Source organism: Brassica napus, unplaced genomic scaffold (assembly GCF_020379485.1).
Source record: "Brassica napus cultivar Da-Ae unplaced genomic scaffold, Da-Ae ScsIHWf_900;HRSCAF=1275, whole genome shotgun sequence".
NCBI lineage: Eukaryota > Viridiplantae > Streptophyta > Magnoliopsida > Brassicales > Brassicaceae > Brassica > Brassica napus.
This window is the reverse complement of record NW_026016938.1, coordinates 56668-71932: the sequence shown is the minus strand read 5'-3', so window position 1 is coordinate 71932 and position 15265 is coordinate 56668. Positions and strand designations below refer to the sequence as shown.

General features: G+C 31.7%; 1 protein-coding gene and 2 non-coding genes across 5 annotated transcripts; all 3 read left to right on the top strand.

The window, feature by feature from the left end:
* The first annotated feature begins 777 nt into the window (after nt 1-777).
* Nucleotides 778-862, top strand: TRNAY-GUA. The gene is given in 2 exon segments: nt 778-814; nt 827-862. It is a non-coding gene; the product is annotated as a tRNA-Tyr (tRNA).
* A 3334-nt stretch (nt 863-4196) lies between these two features.
* Nucleotides 4197-4281, top strand: TRNAY-GUA. The gene is given in 2 exon segments: nt 4197-4233; nt 4246-4281. It is a non-coding gene; the product is annotated as a tRNA-Tyr (tRNA).
* A 3543-nt stretch (nt 4282-7824) lies between these two features.
* LOC106390684 (membrane-bound O-acyltransferase gup1-like) lies at nt 7825-13369 on the top strand. Of its 3 annotated transcripts, none has more exons than XM_048775533.1 (21): nt 7825-8635; nt 8814-8859; nt 9563-9715; nt 9800-9844; nt 9916-10097; nt 10186-10234; nt 10307-10410; nt 10498-10562; nt 10644-10714; nt 10957-11016; nt 11106-11222; nt 11310-11434; nt 11530-11581; nt 11736-11798; nt 12076-12185; nt 12279-12371; nt 12464-12545; nt 12692-12769; nt 12866-12941; nt 13017-13066; nt 13168-13369. In XM_048775533.1, exons 3-21 carry the CDS (start codon nt 9584-9586, stop codon nt 13216-13218), a joined length of 1605 nt encoding a protein of 534 aa, XP_048631490.1. In that variant the 5' UTR covers nt 7825-8635; nt 8814-8859; nt 9563-9583; the 3' UTR covers nt 13219-13369. The 3 variants fall into 3 exon arrangements, with proteins under 3 accessions (XP_048631490.1, XP_048631491.1, XP_048631492.1); XM_048775535.1 differs by having other exon boundaries at nt 7830-8635; nt 9786-9844; XM_048775534.1 differs by having other exon boundaries at nt 7825-8859.
* Nucleotides 13370-15265: the final 1896 nt, after the last annotated feature.

The following is a 15265-nucleotide window of genomic DNA, read 5'->3' as shown; positions in this document are numbered from 1 at the left end:
TTTTTTATGTTCTTCCTATTATACTCAAAAAATGAGTAATACACAATGCATTTTTGGTCCTTATCAATCTATCGTTATTAGAATTGCCACTTTAGCTCAGTCGGTAGAGCGGAAGGGAATTTTTTTACGCAGAAATTCCTTTGGTCGCAACTACTATTTTTTTTTCTGTATACTAATTTTATTTTCCATTTATTAATAATATTACGCATATGCACATGTCTAAGAACGTTTATTCCGTAATAGGAGTAATAACAAACTTAGGTTTGTTTCAGAATAAATAGGGTGACTGCTTAAAAAATTAATTTGAAATATCATTTAAAATTAAACAATGTTTAAAGAATTTAGAAAGATGTTTAATCTGTGGTTGAATGCCTTTTTTAGTTTAAGGAAAATTTCTCAAACTTTCTGGATTTAGCAATATTTTTCTCCAAATCAACATTTTCAAAGAAAATAGTATAAGTTACCTTGTCTATGTTTATAAAAAAATTGAAGAAATAAAAAAGTTTCGTTATAGAAAAATTGATTATCGAGTGTCAGATAAAAATCGAGGACTATTGAACCACCAGTTCAAATAGTCCCCGCAAGATTTTGTGAATTAGTTTCTTCTAATTTTTTGCTACTGCTACAATGGACTGGGAAATATGTATTATATTATGGATTTTTTATATTTTGTTATGCATAAACTATATAATTATTTAAATGAGCAAACAATATGTACATTATTGTGTATCAATAATCTATATGTAGAATGTAACATGTATGAAATGTTGTATACATCCGACCTTAGCTCAGTTGGTAGAGCGGAGGACTGTAGTAGTTGCAGAATATCCTTAGGTCACTGGTTCGAATCCGGTAGGTCGGAAATATTTTAGTCAAGAATATCTCATTTTGATTTTGACGTTATGTGTCAGAAAAACATAATTTTGTAATTATATCATAAAGTGAACGTTATGCAGCTAAATTTCATCTTTTTGGTGTCTTATTTTTTCAATACTGAATGTGCTAAAGTGAACTTTAAAAAGTAATTTCTAAGAATTAGCCTATTATCTATATTCAAAAACGAAAACTATAGCACAAATGAGTATGTAAAATGTATATAAATTCAATTTGCAAGATTGTTGCAGGTGCCAATCAGTTTTTAATGTTGTCTTAAGGGTAGTGGAAGTTCTCTGCCATTTTCTTGCATGAACTTATCTAGACATTTTTATTTATATAATAAATCATGCTATCCTAAATTTATTTCTACCATTCTACTTAACTTGGTGATAGAAATTGTTTTGTAATGGAATAAAAAAAATACCTAGCAAAAAATATTAATGTTTGGAAATGTGTAGAGTTTGGATGTTTAGATTATAAATTTTTGGACTATTGATACATTCTTCTGTTGGTAAAATTTTAAAATATCCTTAATTACAATAATCTACTTCTCCCAAAAAAAATCAAAAATAATGTTTAAGAAGGTTATATATATTAATCTACAATTGAACAATGTTTCAGTTAATTATTAAAATGGACGTGCCGGAGTGGTTATCGGGCATGACTAGAAATCATGTGGGCTTTGCCCGCACAGGTTTGAATCATGCCGTTCACGCTTTTGAGAAACGTTTTTTTCTTAGAAACTACCACTATTTTTAATTATTTTTCTTATGTTAGTTTACTTATTACAGTTAGGTAAATTAAAAAATGTTACAAAACATATCGAGATACAAACAATTAACAATCATTTTTATGTTCTTCCTATTATACTCAAAAATGAGTAACCAAACAAGCAGGTCGTTATCTAAGCTATCTTATTAGAATGCCGACTTTAGCTCAGTCGGTAGAGCGGAGGGAATTTTTTTAAGCAAAAATTCCTTAGGTCACAACTATTTTTCTTTTATTACTATTTTATTTTTCAGAGTATTTAAATAATATTACGCATATGCACATGTCTAATAATGTATATTCCGTATTAGGAGTATATAAAAAAATTAGTTTTGTTTCAGAAAATAAGGTGGACTGACCTAAAAATAATTTGAAATATCATTTAAAATTAAACAATGTTTATAAAAAAATTAGAAAGATGTTTAATCTGTGGTTTGAATGCTTTTTTAGTTATGGAAAATTTCTCGAACTTTCTGGATTTAGCAATATTTTTCCCCAAGATCAACAATTTCAAAGAACATAGTATAAGTTACCTTGTCTATGTTTATAAAAAAATTGAAGAAATAAAAAAAGTTTTGTCATAGAAAATTATTATCAAGTGTCGGATAAAAATCGAGGACTATTGAACGACCAGTTCAAATAGTCCCCGCAAGATTTTGTGAATTAGTTTCTTCTAATTTTTTGCTACAGCTACAATGGACTGGGAAATATGTGTATTATTTTGGATTTTTTATTATTTTGTTATGCATAAACTATATAATTATTTAAATGAGCAAACAATATGTACATTATTGTGTATCAATAATCTATACGTAGAATGTAAACATGTATGAAATGTTGTATACATCCGACCTTAGCTCAGTTGGTAGAGCGGAGGACTGTAGTAGTTGCAGAATATCCTTAGGTCACTGGTTCGAATCCGGTAGGTCGAAATATTTTAGTCAAGAATATTTCATTTTGATTTTGACGTTATGTGTCAGAAAACAGAATTTGTAATTATATCATAAATTGAACGTTATGCAGCTAAATTTCATCTTTTTGTTGTCTTATTATTTTCAATACTGAATGTTCTAAAATGAACATTAAAAAGTAATTTCTAAGAGTTAGCCTATTATCTATATTCAAACACGAAAACTATAGCACAAAATGAATATGTAAAATGTATTTAAAATTCAGTTTGCAAGATTGTGCATGTGCCAATCAGTTTTTAATGTTGTCTTAGGGTTGTGGAAGTTCTCTGCCATTTTCTTGCATGAATTTACATAGACAATTTTATTTATATAATCAATCATGCTATCCTAAATATTATTTCTACCATTTTACTAAAGTTGGTGATAGAAATTGTTTGTAATGGAATAAAAAAAATACCTAGCAAAAATATTAATGTTTGGAAATGTGTAGAGCTTGGATGTTTAGATTATAAATTTTGGACTATTAACACATTCTTCTGTTGGTCAAATTTAAAATATCCTTTAATTACAATAATCTACCTCTCCCAAAAAAAAATCAAAAATAATGTTTGAGAGGGTTATATATATTAATCTACAATAGAACAATGTTTCAGTTAATTATTAAAATGGACGTGCCGGAGTGGTTTCGGGCATGACTAGAATCATGTGGGCTTTGCCCGCACAGGTTTGAATCATGCCATTCACGCTTTTGACAAACGTTTTTTTCTTAGAAACTACCACTATTTTTAATTATTTTTCTTATGTTAGTTTACTTATTACAGTTTGGTAAATTAAGAAATGTTTCAAAATATTTGAGATACAAACAATTAACAATCATTTTTATGTTCTTCCTATTATACTAAAATATGAGTAATCAAACAAGCATGTCCTTATCTAATATATCTTATTCGAATGCCGACTTTAGCTCAGTCGGTAGAGCGGAGAAAATTTTTTAAGCAGAAATTCCTTAGTTCGCAACTATTTTCTTTTATTACTAATTTTATTTCCATAGTATTTAATAATATTACGCATATGCACATGTCTAATAACATATATTCCGTAATAGGAGTATATAACAAACTTAGGTTTGTTTCAGAAAATAGGGTGGACTGACTTAAAAAATAATTTGAAATATCATTTAAAATTAAATAATGTTTATAAGAAATTAGAAAGATGTTTAATCTGTGGTTTGAATGCCTTTTTTAGTTAAGGAAAATTTCTCGAACTTTCTGGATTTAGCAATATTTTTCTCCAAGATCAACAATTTTCAAAAACATAGTAGAAGTCACCTTGTCTATGTTTATAAAAAAATTGAAGAAATAAAAAAGTTTCGTTATAGAAAAATGATTATCGAGTGTCAGATAAAAATCGAGGACTATTGAACGACCAGTTCAAATAGTCCCCGCAAGATTTTGTGAATTAGTTTCTTCTAATTTTGTGCTACTGCTACAATGGACTGGGAAATATGTATTATATTATGGATTTTTATTATTTTGTTATGCATAAACTATATAATTATTTAAATGAGCAAACAATATGTACATTTTTGTGTATCAATAATCTATATGTAGAATGTACACATGTATGAAATGTTGTATACATCCGACCTTAGCTCAGTTGGTAGAGTGGAGGACTGTAGTAGTTGCAGAATATCCTTAGGTCACTGGTTCGAATCCGGTAGGTCGGAAATATTTTAGTCAAGAATATCTCATTTTGATTTTGACGTTATATGTCAGAAAACTGAATTTTGTAATTATATCATAAATTGAACGTTATGCAGCTAAATTTCATCTTTTTGGTGTCTTATTTTTTCAATACTGAATGTGCTAAAGTGAACTTTAAAAAGTAATTTCTAAGAATTAGCCTATTATCTATATTCAAAAACGAAAGCTATAGCACAAAATGAATATGTAAAATATAAAATTCAATTTGCAAGATTGTTGCATGTGCCAATCAGTTTTTAATGTTGTCTTAAGGGTAGTGGAAGTTCTCTGCCATTTCTTGCATGAACTTATCTAGACATTTTTTATATATCAATCATGCTATGCTATCCTAAATATTATTTCTACCATTTTACTAAAGTTGGTGATAGAAATTGTTTGTAATAGAATAAAAAAATACCTAGCAAAAAATATTAATGTTTGGAAATGTGTAGAGCTTGGATGTTTAGATTATAAATTTTTGGACTATTGATACATTCTTCTGTTTGTCAAATTTTAAAATATCCTTTAATTACAATAATCTACCTCTCCGAAAAAAAAATCAAAAATATTGTTTGAGAGGGTTATATATATTAATCTACAATAGAACAATGTTTCAGTTAATTATTAAAATGGACTTGCCGGAGTGGTTATCGGGCATGATTAGAAATCATGTGGGCTTTGCCCGCACAGGTTTGAATCATGCCGTTCACGCTTTTGAGAAACGTTTGTTTCTTAGAAACTACCACTATTTTTAATTATTTTTCTTATGTTGGTTTACTTATTACAGTTAGGTAAATTAAAAAATGATACAAAACATATCGAGATACAAACAATTAACAATCATTTTTATGTTCTTCCTATTATACTCAAAAATGAGTAACCAAACAAGCATGTCCTTATCTAATCTATCTTATTAGAATGCCGACTTTAGCTCAGTCGGTAGAGCGGAGGGAATTTTTTTAAGCAAAAATTCCTTAGGTCGCAACTATTTTTCTTTGATAACTAATTTTATTTTTCAGAGTATTTTAATAATATTACGCATATGCACATGTCTAATAACATATATTCCGTATTAGGAGTATATAAAAAAATTAGGTTTGTTTCAGAAAATAGGGTGGACTGACTTAAAATTAATTAGAAATTTCATTTAAAATTAGCAATTTTTATAAAAAAATTAGAAAGATGTTTAATCTGTGGTTTGAATGCCTTTTTAGTTAAGGAAAATTTCTCGAACTTTCTGGATTTAGCAATATTTTTCTCCAAGATCAACAATTTTGAATGAACATAGTATAAGTTACCTTGTCTATGTATATAAAAAAATTGAAGAAATAAAAAAGTTTGTTATAGAAAAATGATTATCGAGTGTCAGATAAAAATCGAGGGCTATTGAACCACCAGTTCAAATAGTCCCCGCAAGATTTTGTGAATTAGTTTCTTCTAATTTTTTGCTACTGCTACAATGGACTGGGAAATATGTATTATATTATGGATTTTTTATTATTTTGTTATGCATAAACTATATAATTATTTAAATGAGCAAACAATATGTACATTATTGTGTATCAATAATCTATATGTAGAATGTACACATGTATGAAATGTTGTATACATCCGACCTTAGCTCAGTTGGTAGAGCGTAGGACTGTAGTAGTTGCAGAATATCCTTAGGTCACTGGTTCGAATCCGGTAGGTCGGAAATATTTTAGTCAAGAATATCTCATTTTGATTTTGACGTTATGTGTCAGAAAACTGAATTTTGTAATTATATCATAAATTGAACGTTATGCAGCTAAATTTCATCTTTTTGGTGTCTTATTTTTTCAATACTGAATGTGCTAAAGTGAACTTTAAAAAGTAATTTCTAAGAATTAGCCTATTATCTATATTCAAAAACGAAAACTATAGCACAAAATGAATATGTAAAATGTATATAAAATTCAATTTGCAAGATTGTTGCATGTGCCTATCAGTTTTTAATGTTGTCTTAAGGGTAGTGGAAGTTCTCTGCCATTTTCTTGCATGAACTTATCTAGACATTTTTATTTATATAATCAATCATGCTATCCTAAATATTATTTCTACCATTCTACTTAACTTGGTGATAGAAATTGTTTGTAATGGAATAAAAAAAAATACCTAGAAAAAAATATTAATGTTTGGAAATGTGTAGAGTTTGGATGTTTAGATTATAAATTTTTGGACTATTGATACATTCTTCTGTTGGTCAAATTTTAAAATATCCTTTAATTACAATAATCTACTTCTCCCAAAAAAAAAAATCAAAAATAATGTTTGAGAGGGTTATATATATTAATCTACAAACCTGCAAAAACAAGATAAATTAGTGAGGAAGACATGAGACAAAAACAATAAATTGATATAAAGCTTAGTGTTTATAAGTTCTAAGAGATTAGAGAGAGGTTGAAGAGTTTCAGAATGATGAACATTACATTTTTATTGCAGCCATTTGAGAGGAGGAGAGAGAATTTGTAAATTTTTCTTTATATAGGGAGACAAAAAACCCAATTACGCTAAATATTTTTGATTCAGACGACTTCCTAGACGACTTACTTGTAAGTCACCCAGAAGACTTTAATATTTTTAGCGGGAAATTAAAATATTTTTAGTTGGAAACTAAAATAGAAGACTTCACAGACGACTTACAAGTAAGTCGTCTGGTTTAAATTATTTATGCGGAAAAATAATTTTTAGAAAAAATTTAGGCGGGAATATTTGGACGACTTACATGTAAGTCGTCTGTTTTAAATTATTCACCAGACGACTTGCAAGTTAGTCGCCTAGACCCTAAACATAACCCCTAAACTTAATTAACTAACTAAAAACTTCATAAAATCAAATTAATCTTCAAAAGTGTTTACTTTACACAAAAATAAACACTTATAGGTAAAATTTTAATTTTTCAAAAAAACTTTCAAGCTTTCCAAAATCTAACTGTAAGAATACATATAATACTACAACATATGTTGTCAAACCCTAAAACCAAAGAATATCATGATTAACTACTTTCACTCATCTATGCCGAAAACTATTCATTTTTATTATATCTTAATTTACATTACTTAAAACTGTTTATAATTACATGATTTTAATTTTTCATTTGTCAAAATATTTTTTTTAAATTTAAAAATTATTTTTAAGATCAATTACACCAGACGACTTACTTGATTCATCTAATAGAAGTCGTCTATAAGACTTGTAGCATCTTTGACGACTCAGACGACTTACTGGGGCTATATTCGTAAAAATAACTTCTGTTTTATTGTTTGGTCACAAGGGGTTGACCGTAATTTCACAAGTTTTTTAGATTAGTTTTGCATTTGATTCAAGTTTGGGTATAGGTTTGTGGTTAAAAGTGAGTCATATTTGGCAAATTCCCCTTATTACTTACTATGAAAACAACAAATAATACAAAATATTACAAATTAAAATATATTTATTAATTTAATAAAATTATTTTAAAATAAAAATATAATTCATATATATATTTTTTTGTATTGTTGTATGTATATATATATGAAAATACATAATCCATGGGGTTCAAAAAAAGACAACACATAATTAATAATTAAAGTTTAAAACAAAAAAAAAGTAATTTTTATTTTGAAAATGTTCTATAATTCAAATATTGTAGAAAATATATTAATAGTTATATTTTAAAGTTCTATTTAATTATACACATATTAAACAGTGCGCAATTGATAGTTAGTTTATTATTTAAACATACTAAATAAAATTTAAATATATTTTTATATGTTTCACATGCTGTATAAAATTTATGTAATTTAATTAGTATAAAATAAACCTGGATTTTCATAATACAAAATTAAATTCTAGTGTAATAAATAGATAATACTTATAACTAACAAATTTCATAAACTTTGCTATACTTTATGATACAAAATATTGATTTAAAGCATTATGGAAATAATTTAACTAACAAAACTCCAATAACTTGATTTTAGAAAATAATTAGTTTTTGTGAGTTTTTATTTGTTTAATAAAATTGTTGAAGTGATTTTATATATGAAAATAACTAACTTGTTAACAGCAAAAAAAAAAGAAAAAAAAAAGTACCCGCAAAATATGGATTTTGGTTTCTGTGTGTAAAATGGTAAAAGGGTTAAAAATCTGGTTTCCCTACAGAGAGTAAAGGCCATTCTGAATCAAAATCGAAGGTTGCTGGGTTTGTTCTAAATCGAAATCAAAGGCCATATGTTTTTATGAAGACGAAAACGAAATCGAAGGCTAGGGGTTTGTTCTGAACCGAAATCGAAGGCCTCTCACATCTATCTTCTGAAAACGAAAACGAAATCGAAGGTGATCTGTCGATCTTCTAGGTTATCTTCTCTTAGATGTTGTAGATGAGTCCTTGCTTAGATCAGTAGATGTCCGCTTTTGAGTTTTGACAATGTAATGGTGTTATCAATGAACTCTGGACTTGATTTTGTATTGGGTCAGCTGTGAATTTTATGATTTTGGATTTGATTTTGAACAGATTACCAGTGGAACTGAGTCTAAGAGCTGGGTATTAGTTCTTCAAGGTTAGTCCTTTTCCACCTCTCTTATAATAGCTTACACTTTGGTGTGTAACCTGTAAACTGCTTTAGCTCTCTGTGCATTTCTTTTACAATGCTGAATCTCTTGAGGTGAAGAAACTTCTTTTACTCCCACTTTCACTTAGCTAAGACATATACTTTTTGTTTGGGATCATCCATGTAATGATTGTGTTTAGTCCCTTTCTTGTTTTGCTTTAAAGAACCCATTTGAATGTTAGTTCACATGTTTCCTTAATAATATACTCGTTACGTTGAGGGTTTTTTGCGTGTGTTATGGAATTTTTAAGCTGATTACTTATGACTTTTTTTGTACCTGGTGTATTGTGTAGTCTCAGACTGGTCTCTTATTATGTTGTTGCAGACGCAGGTTGTTCACTTGGTGTGTTTTAACAGCTTGCGTGTGTTCTCTTTATCTAAGCAGACTGTAAACTGCTTTAGTTGTTTGTGAACTTTGGTGTTTATGGTCTCAAGGCTTTAGAAAATTTGAATCTCGTTAGTTGTGTATGAATGTTGTGGTTTTCTTGATAGCTTTGTTTCAAAACAGAGTATCTTTTGGTTGTCTTGAAAGGTCGACTTAGTTTGATCTCTGGAACTTTTCTTTCTCTGTGTCTGAAACGTCTATTATGTTTGGCTCTTTGTGCCTTTGTCTTTGTCAGTTTTATTTCAGCTTGTTTATGTTCTCTCGTAGACGCAAGTTCAGTTGAAAGAAATGTCAAAAACCCAGCTAGATCAGTCATGGATCGGTACGCAAAATGGAAACAGAGAGAGCTTCTTGTTATACTCTTCTACGCCGTCGCTTTCTACGCCTATGCTCTACGGATATCCCTTCGTCTCTCTCACGGTAAACCTCCATTTTCCCACAGCGATCAATTTTAGGGTCCCATTCATGTGATTTGGTGATGCAATTTTAGATCATTACTTGAAGCTCCGCGGTTTAGCTCCTGGCTGGCTCATCCCTAGTCGACGCAATGTAATCATCTTATTCCTTGTTTTCCGTTTTTTTTGTGAATCTATAAGCTTCATTTCCTGTTTTGATTGTAGGATGTATCCGATGCTCAATGGAGGAACTTCCGCGGAAACTTGCCAATTCTCAGTTTCGTTTTCGCTGTTTTCACCGTGATTGCAAATGGATCTAGGTCTCTTTTCAAATTGAAAGCCAAAGGAATGACCATCTTGTGGCTTTTCTTGTCACTTGTATACTTGACTTACTTACATGGAGCTTGGTAATACTGATTCCATCTCTTTCTTTTGCCTCCAAGCATCACATTCTATATTAATCTAAGCTAAGTTGCTTCTGTATTTTCCTTTCAGCGTCATTTTCATTCTCTCCATCGCAACAGCTAATTTCCTCCTTGTTAAGGTATGTTCCTAGCCTTGAAATCTTATGCTTGGGCATGTCAATAGTTTTAACTGTCTATTAACATAAGTGCAGGTTTTTGCGCGGAAAAAGTTCTTTCCTTTCATGCTTTGGGCTTTCAACTTATTCTTCCTCTTGTGCAATCGTATTTATGAAGGCTATTCCTTCTCCATTTTCGGGTGAGTCTTGTACAGTAACGTTGGTTTCTTGTTCATTCTGGTTGCGCTAATTGCAAACACTTTGTTTTTTTTTTCTCTTTATCCAAGGCCACAGTTTGAGTACCTGGACAACTTTAGGGGCACGTTCAGATGGCATATATGCTTTAACTTTGGTATTTGTTTTATCCTAGAAAATATCTCTAGCTTGTTATGTTGAAAAAACACAGTTTCACTCCTATATAATTTTGATGCAGTCGTTCTGCGCATGATAAGTTTTGGATATGATTATCACTGGGGTCAACTGGATTCTCATTTTGATCTGGAGGTGAGTTCCCTTTCATGACTCGGCTCTTTTGTAAGAGAGAATGGAGAATGTTAGATAGGAAGACATAGTCGTCTCTCATTAGTTTTGGTCTCCAAGCCTATAGACAAGAGCCGGTGTATTCTCATTTGCTAATTGTTTTCTCTTGTTCTATCTGTTAATTTGCGCGTCTATAGTATTTCCCTGAGCAACTGTCTACAGCGTATAGTGTAGCTATCTCTTATTTCTCAATTTTATTACTGCAGAAACACGTAACGCGCTGCTCGTTATGTAAGTTGGGGAAGACTTGCTACGTAGTTCGACAGGTTGGCTACATGGCACCAGCCTTTCAGTTCTATCATTTATGTTCTTTTGCTATTGCACTACTAATCTCTTACGTGGTAAAATTTGATAGGAGAAAGATATAGCAAGTGACAGCAGCTGCAGTTTTTCTTTATACCTTTGTTATTTGGTCTATGCCCCCTTGTACCTTGCGGGGCCAATCATAAGCTTCAATGCCTTTGCCTCTCAGGTATGTGGCTTTGTTATGCCTTCACTGTATTTTTTTTCATAAGTATTGTCTTCATGAGCTCTCACTACAAGTCGGTGTTTTGTACAGCTAGATGTGCCACAGAATACTCATTCAGTGAAAGATGTTGCACGATATGGATTGCGTTGGTTATTCAGCTTTTTGCTGATGGAACTTATGACGCAATTCTTCTATTACAATGCCTTTGTGATCAGGTGAAACCCTTTCAGAATTAGCGTCAAAATTAGACATATTTTTTTTTTTATATCTTAGCTTTACAAGCTGATAATATCTTTGCATCTTGTGACAGTGGTCTGTGGAGAGAATTATCTCCTGTGGAAATATTTATCATCGGATACGGAGTAAGAGATTATTGATATATGTTTTTGTTTAGCAAAGCAAAACTGCTTTTTACTAGACAATTTAATATCGTCTCAAGAGGCGATAACTTTGTTTTGTGGAGAAAAACAATGTTCAATACAATACTGATCTGTATAGCTCTTTGTGCTTCTATAGGTGCTAAACTTCATGTGGCTCAAGTTCCTTCTTTTATGGAGATATTTCCGCTTCTGGTCTTTGGTATGCTCCTCTAAATTTCAAAGGCACACCCAGTCTAGATATCATTTTATTATTCTAAGATCGTTGTTGGTAACAATAGTTCTGTAGTCGTAGGTTAGTTAAAAATCACGTATACGTTCTGCTCAATGAATTTTCAATAGCCAAATTGTCCACTATAAGCTAGAAATTCCGGGCATCACAGAATACAAAATTATCATATATCAAAAGGAACTCAAAGAACATAAAAGAGGATTGAAAAGGTTCTGATATGTGACAACTGTAAACCATTTTCTTTTAGGTGAATGGCATTGAAACTGTTGAGAACATGCCGAATTGCATTAATAATTGCTATAGCCTGGAAACATTCTGGAAAACCTGGCATGCATCGTTTAATAGGTGGCTTATCAGGTGAGAATAGTTAACCCTTTCAACTCAGAGCATCGCTACATCATTTTCTTTTAATGTCATCTTGTGAAGAGTACGTTAACAACTTCCATTTAGGTATATGTATATTCCTCTGGGTGGATCACGAAGAAAGTTTCTGAATGTGTGGGTTGTATTCACATTTGTTGCCGTGTGGCATGATTTAGAATGGTAATTATCTGTGGCCTTCGTATGGTTCCTTTGGGTTGAATGAACTATTCTATTTAACTTCTCATGTGGTTGATTGTTTCGTTTGCAACCAGGAAGCTTCTTTCATGGGCATGGTTAACATGTTTATTCTTCATGCCAGAAATGTTGCTGAAATCAGCATCCAATGCAATTAAGGTCAGTTAAACAACGAGTGTTTTATTCACTCTCTTGGGAGCCTATCATTATGTGTCCAAAGGCGAATAAAAACCTCCTTAATTCCTTTGAAGTTTAGAGTTCCTTTCCATGGAAAGTGTAGTTAAACTCGATAAGCGCTGTTGCAGGTTCAGAGTGCTTTTGGAGAGTTTCTCCTTCGTGAACTCAAGGCGTTGTCTGGCGCTGTGACAATCACATGCCTCATGGTAAATATCATTTTCTGAATACTCTTAGTCCATTTGGTTGTAGTTTGGCTCTATATTGATGCTGACAAATAAGATTTGAGTTTCTCAATTTTGCAGATGGCAAATCTTGCTGGCTATGTCATCGGACCATCAGGTCTAAGCTTGTTTGTCTCCAGCTTTCTTAGTAAAGAAGGTATGAATGAAGGCCAGCGGTTTTCATTCCTTGTTTACGTTCTTTGCGTTAATGTATATCCACTTGATATCGTAGGATTACCTGTTCTAGGCGGGGTGTTCTTTAGCTTTTACGTGGGTACAAAGGTAACTAATGCATATAAATGATTGTTTCTTCGTTTCATAGAGCTTGATATTATAGTTTGAAAGTTGCCAAGCGCCAACGTTACTTTTGTTTCTTTTTGCAGCTGATGTTTCACATCAAGGACTTGAGAAGTGGGGTACATCGCCCGAGGTAGCCAAAGCAAGGAGTTGTAGTTTCATTGTTGATTGTTAGGTATAATTTGTGTCAAGTTTTGGTTGGAGTAAGTTGCACAAAATAAAATTTGGTTGGAGTAAGAAACTGTGTTTTTCCTTGCTGAAAGATGCAAAACAAAATCAACTTTTGCATAGGGCTTTTTTCTTTCTTTTGCTGTCACGTCTAACTCCACATTCATCAATCACAAACAATCATCAAGACTTGCCATATTGGGTGTACGTAGGTGGAGTTCTGTGCAGCTGAAATTTTGTCTCCAAGGCACCCACATGATCTCAAAACGACAATTGAAAGACACCAAGTCTCTTTGAAACATTTTCTTAGGCGCCATAACAAGTAGTTTCGAGAAACCTTTGAATTCGAAGGAGAGGTGGCGTAAATTAGGCATTGGCATTTTTAACATACCTGAAATCCGAACCAATTCCAAATCGAAAATTCAAAATCACCGAAAATTCATGATCGGACGCTATCTATTATTAAAAAAAATATTCAATCGGGTCAAAGAGCTAGATATTTTCAGGTTTAGGATCCGAATATTCAAAATTAGTTAAATCTATTAATTTTTACATATGTTATGATAAATTTTTTTTTGGCAATTTTCTCAAATAGTATTTTTACAAGTTTTTGTCACAAAAATAATCTTAAAAAAAGAAAATGACCAAAATAACATTTTTATTTTGAGATTTTTAATATTTTTTTTTTAATTTGAAACCCTATCCACAGAACCCACCCTTTAACTATAAATCGTAAGTCTACATTAGTTAAGTTTAGGGTAAAAATGTACTTTTACCATTTAATAAAATTTCTTTTGTGTTGTAATTAGAAGATTGAAGACTGAATAGTTCTGTGTATTTCATTAATGAATAAGACATCCCTTATATAAGGGTTACAAGATAGAGATAAAAGAAAAGAGTACAAATCATAATCCAACTAGATTTATGATAACTACTAAATACATAAATGGAAAGATTACATATTAAAGGAAAAATGAAATAGAGTTTCCTTTTCTCTAAAGCTTGTGGCCGCCTCTCTCTCTCCTCTAAGACATGCGGCCGCCTCTCTCTCCTCTCTCTAGGGTTTCGGCTATGTCTCTTTCTTCTAGGGTTTGGGCCGGTTATGGACCAGGCCGGTTATGGACATTCATCACTTGATTTATAACACTCCCCCTTGGATGACATAACCATACATGATTGTAATACGCTTCACGTTGCCTCATTAAAACCTTATCAGGAAAACCCAGTTGGACAAAACCATGATGAAGGAAAAAGAGTACAACACGTACTACTCCCCCTGATGTGAACCTCAGTGGAAGTTCTTTAGTCTACGCATCTGATGCGTGATCTTCCTGAACGTGCATGTGGGAAGTAAACAAATCGGTCAAGTTATTACTGAACCGTAATTGGACCACTTCGACCTCTTTGGCCTTTTCTCATGTCCTTTGACATCGTGTGTCTTAGTAAAGTAGATGTGCTGAGCAATGTGGATTGCATTGTACTCGAAGATCATTGTCGGTTCTTTGCAAACTCATGTGTGCATGAGTCTTTGCAAATCGTGTGTATATGGACAATATACCGAGCATGGTTCCATGAATTAATAATCTCGGGTTGTAAACCTATGATCCGGTGTATCTTCTACACGGATGTGTACCAATATCTTGTCCATTGATCTTTCTCTATTATCATGTTGAGTCATAGATCTCAGCCACATAAGCTCTCGAATACCTTGGCTATTATGATTGGTTATGATGATAAAGTGCGGACTACCATCGACCATACTATATTCTGATCGATTCATGTTTTGAATTATAGACATTGTCTATATATGTCCGCAACTCGTTCCATGAGCGTCCAAGATCATTGCTGCAAGGATTTTACAGTCTTATCAAACTATGGCTCTGCGGCCAAATACATTCGTGGACCTCGGTTATCAATCTCTCTTGCATTCGGTAATGCCATATATATCAGACATTGCAGTCCTTTATCCATATCTTGTTGGCGTCCCATGACCTCTCTGCCGTGGATCATATCACA